At 40.5% G+C, this 17,606-nt stretch overlaps 1 protein-coding gene across 2 annotated transcripts in view; it reads right to left on the bottom strand.

Moving 5' to 3' along the window:
- Positions 1-6,311: 6,311 nt before the first annotated feature.
- The window catches only part of nkd (naked cuticle), a 44,475-nt gene continuing 33,180 nt past the window's right edge, over positions 6,312-17,606 (bottom strand). The window contains exons 2-5 of one of the 2 annotated variants that reach the window (XM_036816569.3): positions 14,471-14,952; positions 10,503-11,345; positions 9,175-9,536; positions 6,312-8,527 (exon numbers count right to left, since the gene is read on the bottom strand). In XM_036816569.3, coding sequence (XP_036672464.3) covers positions 7,417-8,527; positions 9,175-9,536; positions 10,503-11,345; positions 14,471-14,952 — 2,798 coding nt within the window. In that variant the 3' untranslated portion in view covers positions 6,312-7,416. The remainder of the gene's footprint in view (positions 8,528-9,174; positions 9,537-10,502; positions 11,346-14,470; positions 14,953-17,606) is intronic. The other variant, XM_036816570.3, reaches the window with a different exon arrangement.

Consider the following 17,606-nt stretch of genomic DNA (forward strand, 5'->3'; position numbering starts at 1 on the left):
GGCGAGGTAGCCGTTTTAGCCATTTCAAACACTTTGAATGAAGGAATCCGGCACTCAAACTTCTCAGATCCTTTATTTTCGAAATTTCCATCACTTCCATTTTGCTAAGAGCTTTTCCCGTTACACTTAGAGTCTGAAGTCTGGCTGTACTACTTAATGAAAAAGCAGAAAACAGATTCTGTAGGGACTGCAGAGGAAGTCTAGTGCTTAATGAAAATTCAGAAAACAGCTTCTGGACAACATAGTTCGGATCGAATACGTGAACTATTAAGTTTTCAATTCGAGAATTAGCCAGTTCAGTCAAGGATGCTTGGTCTTCTGTGTTGAAGAAACTGCACTCCAGCGTTTTCAGTGATCTTATTTTGGAAACTTTTATAACCTCTTCAGGTGAAAGGGGTTTTTTTAGTATTCTTAAGAACTGAATTTTATTTTTCGAAGCCAGTTCTGCAAAAGCGTGACAAAGATTTCCTGCTCCATCGGTGCTTATTGTCAACTCCTCCAGATTATTCAAGGAGGCCAATATCTCAATGCCAGTGGGATCTATTAGTGAGAGCTTTAGTTTTTTGATGGTTTGAATTTCTGCCAATTTGGATATATATTTAAAATGAACTGCACTCGATTGAATATCCAATTCTTCAATTGCATTTAATTTACTGCTGGCAAAAGCTTCAAATAGCGCATTTAAGGATCCTGGTTGAGTAATTCCTGATACTTGGAGATATTTAATGTGACTTAGTTGAGCAAGTGGAACAAGAACGTCAGCCTTACTGTCCATTTCCATATGAATTTTAAGACTTTGTTCATTCTTCCGAAATCGAATGTTAAAATCTTTGCACACGACATCAGCATTCACTTTGCATGTCGCTAACAGGCTGAAAATGCCAGTTGCAGGAGTTCTGCATTTTAATGGAACTGCGATGCTCACAAATTGCAAGTTAGTTAGCTGATTTAAAAGTTCCATCGATTCACAATCGTATAAATTGCAATACAGATAACAGATTGATTTTACAGTCCCAAGGTCCTTTGCTTCAGATCGGTCCAATGGTTTATATTTTACTATGAAATAGGTCCAAGAAAAGGACAACATCGGTCTAATTACATTTCTAACCGATGTTTGGACAGTATCATTACAATTTGTTTCCAGCATTCCCCACTTGTTGTACTTTCCAACAGTTAAGAAATAGCGATTAAGATTGGGAAGTTTCAATAGTGAAATTAATTTGCTCGCGTCCGATTCTTTTGGCATGCATAACCTCAGTTCTCCTCTGTTTTTGTCATACTTTATATTGACATTTTCCTCTACGTCTATAGTTATAAGACGTTTCTCTAATGAATCCATTTCTTCAGAAGTTTCGCCTAAAATGTACTGAGATTTAAAGAATACAGCCATATTTTCTTGGTATATATGCAAATATTCTAAAGATTCATGGGTCGCAAGCAAAATAGATCGACCTACTATTGATCGATCAATCAATAACACAGTCAAGGGATTCATAGTTTTAGGTCTATCCCATTTTCCAACAGCTTTAAAAATTTCAGATCGCGAACTGCTTAGTTGAATTCCGCCGATAGTAAATGTATCTAATTTCGGCAATTTTACCAGAGGCGCATATTGGACATCTTCCTCGTTCCACGTAATTACAAGCTCCTTAAGATGGTCGCAATATGGTGCGATATCGGAGAGACTTCCAAGTACTTGTGTCTTTCTGAGGTCTAACGATGTCAATATTGGGTTCTCCGACATGCACTTACAAATGTCCACTAATGCTTCGGCTGTTATTGGTTCGTTTAAAATGAACCCTTCTTCTTTGCCCGAGACGCCTCCTTAAAATAGAATAGAACTCAATTAAAAAACAAGAGAAAAAGCTCTAGTTGCTAGCCTCGACTATCAGATACCCGTAACTCAGCTAAAGGGAGTACGAGAAAGGTGGAGATATGCAAATCGGCTGTTGCCTAGATTGCACCCCACACAAACACGCCACCTAGCGTTCATTCTTATCAGCTGTTTACGAGATTTCACTACCGCGTCAACTGGCGTTCATTCCTATAGACGCCGCTTGAATATATCTCAATCCCTCTCGCACTGAATTGAATTTACTAATTATTGGATATAACGTTTAGAAGAATGGAACAAAATCTCATTTAATCCATAATACTCATTTTTATACCCTTGCAGAGGGTATTATGATTTCAGTCAGAAGTTTGCAACGCAGTGAAGGAGACGTTTCCGACCCCATAAAGTGTATATATTCTTGATCAGCATCACTAGAAGAGTCGATCTAGCCATGTCCGTTTCTACGGAACCAAGTCTCTTAATTTTAAAGCTATCGGGCTGAAACTTTCCCAAAAGTCTTCTTTCTTTTGCAGGTAATACATAAGTCGGAACCAGGCGGATCGGACAATTATATCTTATAGCTCCCATAGGAATAATCGGAAAAAAAATTATATCGTTGGTGTTTCTTAACATATAACCTCCTACGCTTGAAAATAACATATTTTAATTAGTTCTGAATTTCGAATTTAATTTTATCAAAATCGGACGACTGTATCATATAGCTGCCATAGGAAGGATCGGAAAATTGGTGAGAAAATATTATGAAACAAATTGTAGCTTCGGTGTTTTTTGACATAATATCTTATACCATTGGGAATATCATTTTATGTACTTTTAAGAATTTTAAATTAAATATAATAAAAATCGGACGACTCTAACATATAGCTGTACAAGAAACCGTCAGAGAAATAGTGAAATGAAATGGTGAGACCCAAGAATCTGCATGCCTAATCCAAAAACTCTAGCTCGTATAGTTTTCGAGATCTCGGCGTTCATACGGACAGACGGTAAGTCTATATTATCTTTGGTTAGTTCGATTTGATAGTGATCCTGATCAATAATATATATAACAGGTATAAAAACTAACTAGAAAACTAAATAATAGTAAGCATTCAACAAAATAATTAAATAGTTCAACTTATTTTTCATAAGTGCAATGCAGCAAACTAATAATACTGTTCTACGAAACCGAAAATTATTTGATTAAACTACAATCTTTAAAACTGAATTATTTCACCATGAAACAAAAGATTAAAAAGTTTTATGATTTTCTTGTAGGTTTTACTTACCAAAATAACCTGTCGAAACCAATACGCAACTAGGTTCAAAAGCTAGTTGAACTGGAATTATGTCCATATTTTTTCTGATATCTTGCAAGTAGTGTCTCGAAAACAAATCCTTGCTTTTGTTTAATAACTTATTCACGCGGAGATCTATTAGCAGTTCTACCATTGTCTTGGAAAGAGAATCTTTGATTCGCCAAAAATGACTTTTGTAATGAGTCTTAAATAGTTCCAAGAAAATTTCATGAGACAGCAGGAAGTTGATTAAATCTTTACACTTCGGAAAGCCAATTTTGTGCAAATCGGAATCAGAAATGATGTATTTCATTATCTCCAAAAAACAATCTTTGTTCAGAACAAATTTCTCATTGTCATCCATTTTATAGGCTGATGAAACGAGGGAATGATTAATTGAAATTTTTAGAAACAGCAGATATTTCCTTATATTTTTTTCGAAGAACTGTGCGGCTTTATTCGATGTGACTCCAAAAGAGAACTGAAGCGCGCGATCATGTTTCAAGGAACCAAAAGCCCCAAATATTATAACACATCTATTCTCCGCCTCGCTCCGAAAAAAAATCGAAGAGAGCACGAGAAAAAAGTATATTAGAGTGCCTCGACTACGATAAACCCTTTCTTAATGTTTCTGTAGCAATAATAATAAGCTGTATTTTCCAAATAAGCCAATTTATTTATTGCATCCATTTTTGGTTCTAACATTTTTTAATATTAAATTTTTTTCTTTGTTGTCTAAATAAAACAAAGTTGTAAAGTTACATATGTATGTATGTATTTCTACTGATTCAAATACTTCCTTAAAATCATAAAGACATTGTTCTTTGTATATGCATGTTACAAACCTTTTTTAATATGAAGTATACCTTATTTATTTCGCAAATAAACGGTATTATAAACCAAACTCTTTCAAACTCAACGAATTCCTTTTTTATTCTCACATTTCTCTTCTGTCTCACGTTTCTACATAAGAGAGAAAATGTAACTTTTTAAATTTTAGCAATGACCTTGGGCAAAGAGCAAAACGCAGCAAGCACAGCTCTTTTTTATACAAGAATATTTTTAAAGCCTAAGTCTGGTCCCATAATCTCGCACATAAAAAATCTATATACGACGTAAGCTATACTTACCGGGACCGTATAGAAATTCGTAACTTTAAATAATTTTTATAAGCAAATCGCTAATTTAGTAGAAGAATGACTTAGGTCGAAAGTAAAGAGAATGCTATTATCAAGTGGCTCGACTATAACTCAGCTAAAGAGAGAGCGAGGGAGATGGAGACAAGCCAGCAGCATAGCGACTGTTTCCGATATTGCACACCACGCCACCTATCGTCGGTTCCTTTATATGCTTTCCGATTTTTCATGCGAATCTCTAGACGAGTCCGTATGTCCCGTATGTCCGTGCTAACGCTGTGATTAGAGATTTAAGTTCCGACACACATTCCAAAGATTCTGACAAAGCGCAAGCCTTTTAAATCTGATTGCCGCCCACAATTTTAAAGATTTTGTTTTTGTTTGCTTTTTCAAAAAGAGGCTAGAAAATTAAAATTTTGATAAGTTCTATGGCTAATAACTCCGTTGATCGAAGTCCGATCCCAACAAGTTATGTATGTCTTCAGAAAGGCACATCTACATATCTACTTTCAGATTGTGTCAACTGTCAAACGTTGAGATAATTGGATTCTGTAATATTAGCACATTAATCAAGCAACATCGAAAAAATATGTTTTTCGCGAATATGTAAAGAACGATTCTTTGGAAAATTTTTTGAGTAATACCAGCGTGTACAGGAAAGACATATTAGTCAAGATTAAGTAATTTTAAAGCTGAACTCGAAAAAAAATTTATTTTTATACCCGTTACTCGTAGAGTAAAAGGGTATACTAGATTCGTCGCCATAAAGTATATATATTCTTGATCAGGATCACTAGCCGAGTCTATCTAGCCGTGTCCGTCTGTCCGTATGAACGCTGAGATCTCGAAAACTATAAGAGCTACAATACTGGGATTAAGCATGAAGATTTTTGAGATTCCAGCGCAGCGCTTGTTTGTTTCGGCAGAGTGCCACGCCCACTCTAACGCCCACAAATCGCCCAAAACTGCGGCTCCTACAGTTTTGATGCTAGAACAAAAGTTTTAACTGAAATGTATTGTTCCCATCAATACCTATCGATTGACCCAAAAAAAAGTTTGCCACGCCCACAAACCGGCCACAAACTTCAAAAAATCGTAAATATGAACGCGGATGTCTCGGAAACTATCAAAGATAGAGAATTGGGATCTCATATTTAGATTCCGTAGGCTTGAGCGCAGCGCAAGTTTGTCACGCGAATATGCCACGCCCACTCTAACGCCCACAAGCCGCCCAAGCCTGTGCCGCCCACAAGTTTTATGCTAGATAAAAAATTGTAACTGGAATGTATTAGTCTCGTTAATACCTATCGATTGAACCAAAAAAAAGTTGCCACGCCCACTCTAATGCCCATTACGCTTAAATCTGTCTACCGCCCACATAACCATATATTGTGGTTAGGGGTAGGTGGCGCATTTCAGTCTCGCTTTGCTGCTTGCATATCTCCATTTCCCTTTTGTCCCTTTAGCTGAGTCTAAAACTAACTGAGTCTAAACTAGTGTTATTGAAATCAGTAATGATATATTTTATACCTGTTAGAGAAAATCAATGTTTAAAAATAAAACGATATTTTATCCATGTTAATGGAAGATCAAGAATGGTCAAACAATTTGTTTTGAGTATGCAACAAAAACTAGGAGAGCAAGAGAAAATGCCATTGCCCGACTATAATATACCCTATACTTATGGCCCCGAATCCTTAGCAATAGATATTTTAATACAATCCTATTGCGTCAACAAAATTGATCGTTTTGAGGAAGTATCGGAAAGTCTATCTGACGAATTTGAAATGTTTCAGATATTTTATATAGATAGACGGCTATAAGCGATTTGTTATAACAAAGAGGTTAGCAATTATATTGATGTTTGGTGGAATTCCAACCTATTTTAGTGGAGAACGATTTTTTGACTTCCCCGTGATTGTAAGCCCTGTCAGCTGGTCCGTTCAAAACACGCAGGCTCAGGATCAAGACAGACTTCTATCACCCATCAAGACTCCCCATCATCTTGCTTCCACCCCCTTGAAATGAAATCTTTTAACAAAATTAATTTTAGCAATTCAATAATTTATTTAGTATTTCTCATAAATTGTCTATATATATTTATATATATTTTTTATTCATACGCAATTAATTAATATATTGTTTAATTGGAAATCAGTCTTTTTTATGTAAATAAGAGTTAAATGCATTTTGTTTTTGTGCTTTTTGTGTGATTTGATTGATTGGGTTGGTAATTCGATTGGTAGACAGGTGACGAAAGTAAAAACATAAATGATAATTGAACTACAATTTGTGTTTGTTGTTGTGGTTTAGTATTAGTACTTAGTTGCATTGTTGCTTGTCTTGTTTGGGGCTAGAGCTAGAAACTAAAAATAGTGTTTAAATTAATTGGCTTAGATAACATAAATATACACGATCCATAGTTAACCTAAAACTGGCGGCCAAAGTCCCACTGCACTCGCTCGTTGCCCTCTGTCCAAACACTTAAGAAGCGGCGCATAAAATTTCATATCATAGACAACAATTTGATTTAATAATTTGCACTAAACAATAGTATTCTCCCATTAGTTTACACGTACACACACACCTGCGTTTTGATAGTGATATGTGTGGGTGTGCTGCAACATGTTGCTAGTTAATTAGCATAGCGAAGCGGCGATTCGATTGTTGCTAAGGCAAAAGGCGCGATTTTTTATTTTCGATTTGCATAAGCGAAAGAGGCTACATATACATAGTACATAGATGCTGGGGTCAGTGGATCTTACAGTGGGCCGAACCTTCGATGGGTTCAAGTTTGGTTCTAAAGGTCTTCCCAAGAGAACTTGCAAAGGTGAGCTTGGAGTGGGCTAAATAAAATTGGTATTATTGCTTCACATTGAGGAACCTAAGATCAGGAACCTTTACAGAACTTCCAGACTAATCATAACTCATAACTTTTGTCAGCAACTCACATTAGGTATATTAGATTTTTATAACCCCATCCAGACTCACCTAAACAACCTCCCTACTCGTGGCCCTAATATCGTTTTTGAATATATCTTGTTTTTAGTGGATGAATGCCTGGCTTAAATTACAATTGGCGCTACATTAATAGACTGAAACATAAGCAACATTCAAGTAGTTTATAGTGTGGTTCCCCCGACTCAGCCTAGACGTCCTGCTGCTCCTTGAAGTGGTGGTAGTGGTGGTGGATGTGCTCGTGCACATAGCGGTGGATCATGGAGCTGGAGGCACTGGTGTCCAGCTCCGCCTCCACCTGCTGGCCGGGCTCCTCGGCCTCCGGCGCCTGCTTGCCCCCTCCGGTGACCGCCTCGGCCACCGCCTCGCCCACGTCGTCGTTGAGGTCAATGAGCGTGTCGGTGCTGACCACCTTGCTGGGCGTGCTCGTGAGCTGCGGACTGGGGGGCAGGTCCTCCTCCTCGCTGGCCAGCAGGTGGGCGCACTCCACGGCATCGCCGTAGATCTTCGAGCCCGCCGAGCTGGAGTTCGAGGTGGGTGGTCGTGGCTCCGGCCGAGCCGCGTCCTTGTGCTGATCCTGCAACATCTGATGCTGCTGCTGCTGCTGCTTGTGCCGCTGGCGCCGCTGCTCCCGATCCTTCTGCTGCAGCTGCTCACTCAGCTTGGCGTAGATGAGGTTGCCGTAGTTCTTGTAGTCCTTGCTGCTCCGCTGCTGCTGCGGCTGCGGCTGCGGCTGCGGCTGCTGCTGCTCCAGGCGCTGGTATCCCTGCAGCAGGTTCTTCTGGCTCTTCTTGGGGATCGGCTGCACGGTGGCCACGTTGCTGGGCGTGGCCGGGGGCGAGTGGGCGGCTGCCCCGCCCCCGCAGATGGTGGCGTGCAGGAAGGAGTCGTAGCCACAGAGGTTCAGCTTGTTGTGGGCCGTGTTGTGCGTCTGCTGGGCGGCCAGGACGGCCGGATTAATGGCCAGCTGCTGGTGGTAGATGGGTATGTGCGGTTGGGGATGCTCGTGGTGGTTGTGGTGGCTGGCATTGGGATTGGCATTGGGATGGGAACTGGGGCTGGGCTGCTGCTGCTGCTGCTGCTGCTGACCGTTGACCTCGGTGGCCACTGGAATGCTGGTGGTGGTGGTGTCCGCCGTAGGTGGACTGCAGCTGAGCGGCGATTGCTGGGCGACCGGACTGTGGTTGGCAATTAACGTGGGTATTTTCGAGCCCGTATTGCAGCGTTGGCGTTGCTGTTGTTGTGGTTGTTGTTGTTGTGCTGCCGGTTGCCGTATGGGACTCACATTGGCTTGGGGTTTTCTGCAAAATTGAAAAGGAGATGGCCTCAATTAGTGTTCAATTTATGGGTCTTTGGTTACGGGAAATTCTGTTAGGTACTTTCAGGAGGTTGGGGGACGCCATGTGGTAGAAAATCAAAAGGCAAACAAATCAGTTTTGGTTTTAAGGGTGGAAAATGAAATTAATGAAAACGAAAAAATTATGTTGTTTAACTATCCAGGAAAGGTTTATTTACATTTCCTTGAAGTTTAGTTGATTAATCTCCCGTTGTACTTGGAATATGAATATTTTAATTATTACATTTTCATTTTCAACTAATTACTTTAATGTAAAAATGGCTTTAAAGAAATAAACATTTATATTTGTTACAGTTCTCAATTTGTATAGAAGCATCAGTATATTTTAAAAACCACTCTCTAGTTTATAAAATGAAAATGATTAATTTTCTTTTAATATGAGTATTATTTAGAAAAGAAATAAGTAAAAACATAGTATTTTTCTTTTGGCTTTAAAATATTTTCAGCCAAGTGGTTAAGATTTTCCTCATACAATTGACTTGGGAAAATGTCAAAATCCGGATATGAGCATTCCTGCTTTCTAGACTCGTTTCGGCTCACTCCGCTGCTAATCTTTGTGGACTTGGGGTGGATCATCGCGAGTTGGCTTACCCATTCAGCTGAAAACACAGGCGGTTCTTCTCCATGCTCTCCCTGATGATGCTGATTAAATCGTTGCGATTCAGCGCCGACTTCCAGCACTCGGCCGACTTGCGCTGCTGCTGGCTTGGCTGGTGGGCGAGGGACTGGGGGCGTGGCTGGCGCAACTGCACCCCGTCGAGCATCATGTCGCCGCCACCCCCCAGCGGTGGTGACCCCGACGCGCTCTTGTGGTTCAGCGGTTGGGGGGGCGGGGGCGAAGCGTTTGGCTGACCCACCGCCGACTGCTGTGGCTGCAGGTGGCGGTTCTGCCAGGCGGAGTCGTTGCCCACCGACAGGCTGCGTTGTCGCGTTTCGAGGCAGTGATCCTGGTACTGGTGGTGGTGTTTGATTGATGACGATGGGTAACCAAGGAAAATGGAAATAAAATTAAATTATAATAAAGAAAAGCGCAAAGTATGTTAAACCCATATGGTAAGCAACAAAAGTGTAACAAAAACAAAAGGCGTTGATTGTTTGGGGAGGGGGTTCACTTTGGAACTGCTGCCAGTGCTTTTTAAAGGCAATGTTGTAAAACCTATGCTTAGTCAAAATTTGGATCATTCAATATCCAAATTTTTGTTTTCTATCCTTAACTTATTACGAATATATTTCAACATTGTTTCCTATTTTAAGTACTTTTTATTGTAATCTGGTTCAGTTTATATACACAGAGAGAGTACATTGTTCTTGAATTGAGAACATTCGTTCCTAAAAACCGCGTAGGTACATTTCGGGTTCAATGCTCTCAATATCGGAACCAAAAAGTGAGAAGAGAAAAGTTAAAGTTTTTGATAAGTATACACTACTGACTGTAACAATAGCTTAGTTATTGATATAAACAATGTAAAAAAGGCGGTTTATATTTTAAAGAATATTTTTTGCTCGCATGAGAACGTCAGAATTCTCTCTGTGTAGATTAAAACAATATTCAAAATTTGTATTTAGAAATATTTATCAAACATATTCTGTTCTATTCTAATATATTCTTTATACTCCTACATATAATAAAATTATGCATGCAATAACGCCCTGTGAAATTACGTCCATGTTTAGTTTAATAACATTATTTAGTAATCAATTTTTGTTTATCACTCCTGGGCGTTATACCACGCATACAAAATGAAATACACAAAATTGCATTACAACGTATCCAAAAATTTGTCTACACTAAATCCATTTTGGTTAAAAAATTCCATGCATAGGTTTACTTGTGTTAGGCTGGCAGCAGTTTTAGTTTCGCATAATATTTGATATTGGATTTGTTTTTGCCATGATTTCGCTTGTTACCTTGTGCCTACCTTTTGTTTGCGCGCCCTCCGCAACATCTTGACCCGCTGGGTGGCCTGCTTCATGTAGATGTCCTGCTGGCGCAGCTGGTGGTTCTGGTGGTTCTGGTGGTGCTGGTGGTGCTGGCGGTGCGAGGGGCAGTCCGCCTGGTCGCCCTCCGGCTTGCAGCACTTGAGATTCAGCATGTTCTCGTAGGTATTGTGGCCATTGTCCGGCGTGTTCTGCTCCGCGCAGCACTGCTCCGCCCGGGAACTGTTCTTCTGGCTGTGATTCAGATTCGGGTTCTGATTCTGGCTCTGATTCTGATGGTACCTGGTGGCCTGCGTCTGGTGGTGATGGCCCTTTCCCCCCGACTTCGCCCCACTTCCGGTGGCCTGGTCGGCGGTGGCCAGGTCCTTCTCCTTCTCGCTGTTGCTGTCGTCGTCCTCGTCATCGGACTTAATCAGTTTGCGCGGTCGATAGCGATGCTGGCGGCGGTTGCCGGCGGAAGTCGTTAGGGCCGTCGTCCCGCCGGATCCCACTCCGCCAGCCAGGCCCGTGGGCAGCTTCTTCAGCTTGCTGGCATGGCTGCTGCCGAACCCCGCCGCAACAGGCACAGGGACTGGCAGCGGCACCACCGGCTGCGACTTCGATTTGCCCTCGGGACTGACGGTGAGCCGCACGTTGATTGTCTTGCTGCCGCAGTGGGGCACCACCACCGACTTGCCGATGGACTCGTATATGGTGTACACAATGCCCACGATGTCGTCCTTTGTTATCTTGCCGTGGTGCCCGTCCAGGTCGTAGAACGTGAACGAGAACTGCAGCGGCTGCGAGGACTTTCCCCCCTCCACGGACACGTCGCAGGTGAATTCCTGTTTTTGAAAAGGAGTAAAGGCGGGATGAGTGATTGTCACAGACTTCGGTCTTCATTCAAATCAAAGTGAGCAAATAAACATTCCTCGGTAATTGAATTTTCCCAAGGGCGTACAAGAGTTGTTCTAACATGGCCTTAATTAAAGACCTTCGCTTGAATAGTTGAAACATATTTTTCGCACTACGAGAACACTTTAAACCGACTTAAGTAAATATCTCAATTACTCAATTTATTTTGTAAAATTCAAGCTTCTTTAAGTTTGATTTAAATAAAGTGAAAGACCATTAAACGTATAAATTCTTTAGAATATCGAAAGAGAAGTTTTGCTTATCTTACCTAAACACTCAAATTTACTGTTTAATTACCTAAACAAATGTTAGACCCATTAATATAAATTGTTGCTCTGTTTGGTAGTTTAAAAAAAACTTTTAATGTGTTATAAATTAGCGTGCCAACAGATTTAATATTCTCTCTAACACCTCAGACAAATAAATAGCATTCCGCAGGGAATTTTGCACAAACTCAAAGCCTCAAATTCCTCTGCCCTGAAATGTGTTAAAAACTTTTTGCCCCAAATTTTTAACATCCACATAAGCCTGATGCAGTGGCAAACTAACTAGAAATAAACAAAAAACGCTGCTAATAAACTTTCAAGCATAAAAATTGTAGCAGCAAATTTCCTGCCCGACCCAAAAGTATGCCACACTTTTTGCAGATGCAACATGTTGGCTGATGCTAGAGTGCAAAAAGGAAAAACAAACTGAGGCCACAGCCAGCTGCCACTGAAACAACAATTGGTAGCTGCACCAGACCACTAAAACCAGTCGAAAATTGTGGCCATAATTTGACTAAATATTTAATTTGCCCCTGCAGAAGCAGCCACGTCAACGTCCCAGGGGGCAGGGATTCCGAGTCCGAGAACCTGGGGGAGCAGCCATTACCACTGATAAAGTGGCAGAACCCAGCACCCGACACCCAGTATCCAGCCCCAAGTTTCCACTCCGCTGCCCCCCAGTCGCATACAAATAAATATAATTTCCTTGCCGCCGCTTGGCTTGTAGATTTTTAATTGCCCCTGAGTGCTTTTCGTGTTTGTTGTTTTGCTTCTAATGGGTTTTATTGAATTTTAATGTTTTGATATTTTTTGGCGAAACTGGCACAAGTGGCAACAGCGTCCGAAACGCAGAATGCCCGTCCGCAGTGGGTGGTAATGGAAAATTGCCGGCGCCCTTGTGTTAATGAAATATTTCCCCCCTTTCTCGATTTTGTTTTCGTGGGTGGATGTTGGAACAACAAATGGAGCCGAAGCTGAATCTGAGGCCATTGAAATTTTAATTAAAAGCACATTGAAATGTTGAGTTTATGGGCGATGTGCGATGTGCGATGTGCCCTGTGGGTCATGAATTACGGCCAGAAATCGTGGCCAGGGGGTGGCGAGTTGATTAAACTTGACCAAACACCTGGCTGGGGGTCAGAAAAAGCCCGCAAATGGAAAACCAAACATCATTTAATTTATCACCTTGTATTTATAAGCAAGGCGATTGTTTGGCTAATTGAAAAGCACGCGGCAAGCAGACTATGAATGCTCTGGTAAGAATCAAATGGGAAAGATTACAAAATTAAAACTGAATAGTACTATTTAATTGAAGTATGGCTCATTCAGGTAAATATTGCCAGTCTAATTTTGAAGCATGATTTTAATTGCACCATAATATCTATTATTTCTGTACTTTATTAAAATTAAAACATCTTCTAAGTGTAATTTATTCGGTACAACCCCTTGAAAGTGCCCATCAATTAATGGCTCCATAAATATTTGCGTTATGAAACGATGAAACAAGACAAATCCAGTCCATAAATTCATTAATTAATGAATGGAAATGGAAATTGAAATCAGAGTGGACTATTAAGCCCGGTGTTTATGGGCTTGGAAGATGGGATTCGATTGTGTCCGGCAGTGGGTTGTGGGATAATTCACAAAGTACCTGTTCGCAGGGAGTGCTGGTAATTCGGGTACACAGATTCATAGATTTCATCTCTTTAAAAATTCTCGAAAGTTAAAAAAGAGAGAAAAGATAGGGGTAGTGCTGAAAATTACTCGATGTAAAAACGAGACAGCAATATTTGAAACTCTCCGAAATAGAAAATTAGAGCTTCAATTTACTCTGGGTAAGAGCGAGATAGCAACATTTAAAACTCTCCAAATCGCTTAAGGATTTAAATAGATATTGAATAATATTAATTCAAAATTAAGTAGTGGCATTTTTTAGATTTCATAAATTTAACAATTCTTGAGATTTAAAAAAAGAGTAAGAGGTGGTAAGAGTGATATAGCAATATTTGAAACTCTCCAAATCGTGTAAGGGTTCAAGTAGACATTGAATAATGTTAATTTAATATTAAGGAATGGTACTTCGAAGATTTCATCTCTTTAAGAATTATCGAAAGTTGAAAAAAAGAAAAAAAAATTGGTAGTGCTCTAAATTACTCTGGGTGAGAGCGAAATAGAACTCTCCGAAATAGAAAAACAGAGTTCAAAAGTACTCTGGGTAAGAGCGAGATAGCAATATTTGAAACTCTCCAAACCGCGTAAGGATTCAAATAGATATTGAAAAATGTTAATTTGATATTAGGGAAGGGTATTTCATTTAAAATGATCGAAAGTAGATAAATAGATAAAAGAGAGTGGTAGTGGATAAACTTACTCTGGGTAAGAGCGAGATAGTAATATTTGAAACTACCAGAAATAAAGATAATTCCTAAATTTGTTCTGGGTAAGAGCGTGATTACAATATTTGGAACTCTTCAAATCGCGTAAGGATTCAAATAGATATTGAATAATGTTAAATTAAGAAAATGTATTTCATAGATTTCATCTCATTAAAAATTCTCCAAAGTTGAAAAAGAGAGAAAAGATAGTGGTAGTGCTAGAAATTACTCTGGGAGAGAGCAAGATAGCCATATTTGATACTCTCCGAAATAGAAAATGAGGGCAAAAAGCCAGATGGCGACTAAAATTATTTTGGGTAATATATCAAGAGATAGCAATCGAATTTCCTCAAAACAATCAACATATCTCATGATTTATTTTCTCCCTGCAATGGCAATGGCAGTTCGACTCACCTCCAGCCGGATGCGCTCCTCCTTGTGGTGGTGCAGGTGGCGCGAGTGGGCGTGGCCGGCGTGCTGCTGCTGCACGGAGGCGGCGGCGTCCACCACGTCCTCATCCTGCGGCAGGTGCTGCTGCGTGTTTGAGTATTTGCCGTGCTTGCCGTTGGAGGTGCTGCTGATGCGCAGGTGCTTGCTGTGGCTGCCGCCGCTGCTCACATCCTGCGGATGCCCCGGCTGCGACGGGTGGCTCCTGCCCGAGGAGTGGTGGTGGTGGTGCGGGTTCGACTGGCTCTGGTGGTGCTGGTGCGACTGCTTGGTCGCCCCACTGGAGGCATTGCCCGGCGGCGTGGTGATTATGTTCACCACCGGCGATCGCAGTTGGATATTGTTGTCACGTTCGCTGACCAGCAGCAGGTCGGGCGGGGCGCTGCAGGAGGAGGAGGCGCGCACCTGGTGGTACATCAGCTCCTCAGAGTCTGTGGTGCATTCCTGGACTGCAACGGGAAGAAGGGTGGATGCTTTTAATTAAAATGCAAAGTGGCATGAAATTGGCGGCATAAAAAAGCCACCCGGCCATCTAATCCCCCTGGCCTTTGTCGGCTTTTCTCTGCACCGCGCAAAAGGGTCTACCATATTGTGTACATTCAAATAAGTAGCTCCAATTTGTCTTGCTCTCAAATTACATGGCCAAAAAAATAACTATACCTTTAGTGGGTATTTTTTTTCATAAAAAATTATTTAAAATCAAAATATATATTCGAATTTTTTTACAAATTTGTACCTTACGTTACGATTTAATAAAAATATAAATCGTATTTAATTTAAATATTTTTGTACGTTGTTATTTTTATTTGTTTTAAATATGGAGATGTTTGATTTATAATTATAGTTAATTTAAAGAATTTAAACTTAATTTTTTTTCTTAGTGACGTAATTTTGGTAAGAGAAAATATGACTAACATTGTATGTAATATTTTGTATTTAATTTAAATATTTTGTAAGACATTTTTAATTCAATTTGCACTGCATTTTTGCAGTTATTTGTTACTAATATGCTATATTTTTTTCATTCTTCAGTACCGAAGTAATTTATGTTTCAGTTGAAACACTCTACATATGTTTTTTTTCTCTGTACGCCTTTCGCTGGCGTCTTGCAATTTATTTGCAATTTGCACAAAGCGCATTACAACAGCACAAAGTTTATGCCCCAACGCCAACACAAAGCGGTGGCGACCAGGCGACCAGGCGGCCAATGCCGATCTCTTTGAATCCCCTCGAGAAACTTGAAAGGCGACTGCTCGCAGAGCATTCCTAATTAATGACGTCGTCGTCGGCGGCGGCGGCACTCAAAGTATTCATTTCTTTTCGGCCTTTTTTGCTGGTCTGGGGTTTGTTTCTTTCGTTTTTAATTGAAATGGCTGCCGTATTATCTGGGCGTTTGTGGCCACCCGAGCGCCGAAAGCTGAGCCGGCAGATGAGCAGTCCACGGTCTGCGGTCGCTTTGGCCCATTCAGTGCCGCATTACTCATACGACGCGTGGACCGCACCAAAGCACCAAAGCCAGGCGAATCCGACTGTTTGATGTTCGGTAGTAGTGCGAAAGCGGAAAGTGCAATTTAAATATTTGAGGTACTTGAATTATTTGCAGAGGGCTGACAAGAGTGATTTTAATTAACTGGTATAAATATGCTGATATTCTTTCATTTCCCTGTTGATTTATTGGGTGTATAAGTCCGTTTGATATTGATACGCAAACCAGGCATCATAAATAACATCGTATTTATATTTATTGGCTAATAATGGAGTGCATTAAATCAATGAACCAATAAATTAATACAAATGCGATGAATAATATTAATTATATGGTGCTTAATAATGGTTCTTGCCTATAAAATTAGGTTTCACAATACCATTCCTAACTTTCTTTTATTGCCTTTACATCTTTCTAAACCCTTTATCTTGGTAAATATAATTTTGCCAACGTCACAAGGAGATTAATTTGGGAATGAAAACACCCTGCTGCTGCATAACCCCCACTTGACACATAAATCCCATTCCCACTAGCCCCATTCGCCGCCTTTCTCCGCAGTAATTCACTTCACTAACTCCACTCTGGGTTCTTCTGCCGCACTATCCATTCTTGGCTCCATTGTATCTGCTTCATTTTAATTAATTAGCGCGCTTAAAAAACAAAGGGGCAACGCGGGGAATTTCCACTTCTCGCCTGCTGACCCAAATTTGCGGTTTAGCCCGCTTTCTACGCGCGTTTTTCCATTTTCATTTCTCATTTTTCATTTCGCTCTTCATTTTTCATTTGTGCGAGCCGCGTCCTTGCCAAGGACCCCGCCCATTTGAGCCGGGCCCAGGACATGGCTTTTAATTGCATGAACATTATGCAAGCAAAGCAGTCCCAAGTCTCCATTTTGTGTACTTTGTTGGTTGCTTTCCTTTGCTGCTGCTATTGTTGTTATCCCCAGCTGGAGGGGGGATTGCGAAAAGAGTTGCCGAGGTGGCGACAATTGAAGACAATTAGCCAAAGTGCCTGGGAAATGAGCCAGTCGTCGAGTCCTGCCAAGTACTGGAATTGTTTACACTGCAGTGTAGGTGGAAAAAATCTGGAGGGGGTACGGGAGTAGGGGAGTTGACCCAGTTACCAGCCGACAATCGGAAATTGTAGGCCGTCTGCCAGGGATTCTAGCCAATTGTTTGAAAAACAACTATCTAATATGCAAATATATTAAAAAAGGAACAACCTGTAGTCTTAAATTGTATAATTTAAGCTGGTAATAATTCTTAAAAATAATTACCTAACTATAACCAATCCAAAATAAAGATCACTGATGTCTACATTTTCCCTGGGCGCCATCTAAATTCGAAATCAGTTCCCAAAAGTTGTCAAATGCCACTTGCTTTCTAAGCGACCAAATTCATGTTTTATTACGGACAATTTATAACGTTTTCATCCAATTTATGCGCATTTTTGATTTGCACTACAAAGCCCAGCCACAAGCACACTAATTAATTATGCAAATCTCGACTGGACAACTTGTATCTACAGCATCGGTGACTTGATAACACGAAAATTACACAGCATAAGAAATGCAGATAAGCATATGGACAGGAATATGTTAATGATCACCCTCTGATC

The sequence above is a fragment of the Drosophila suzukii genome, chromosome 3 (genome assembly GCF_043229965.1).
Source record: "Drosophila suzukii chromosome 3, CBGP_Dsuzu_IsoJpt1.0, whole genome shotgun sequence".
Taxonomy (NCBI): domain Eukaryota; kingdom Metazoa; phylum Arthropoda; class Insecta; order Diptera; family Drosophilidae; genus Drosophila; species Drosophila suzukii.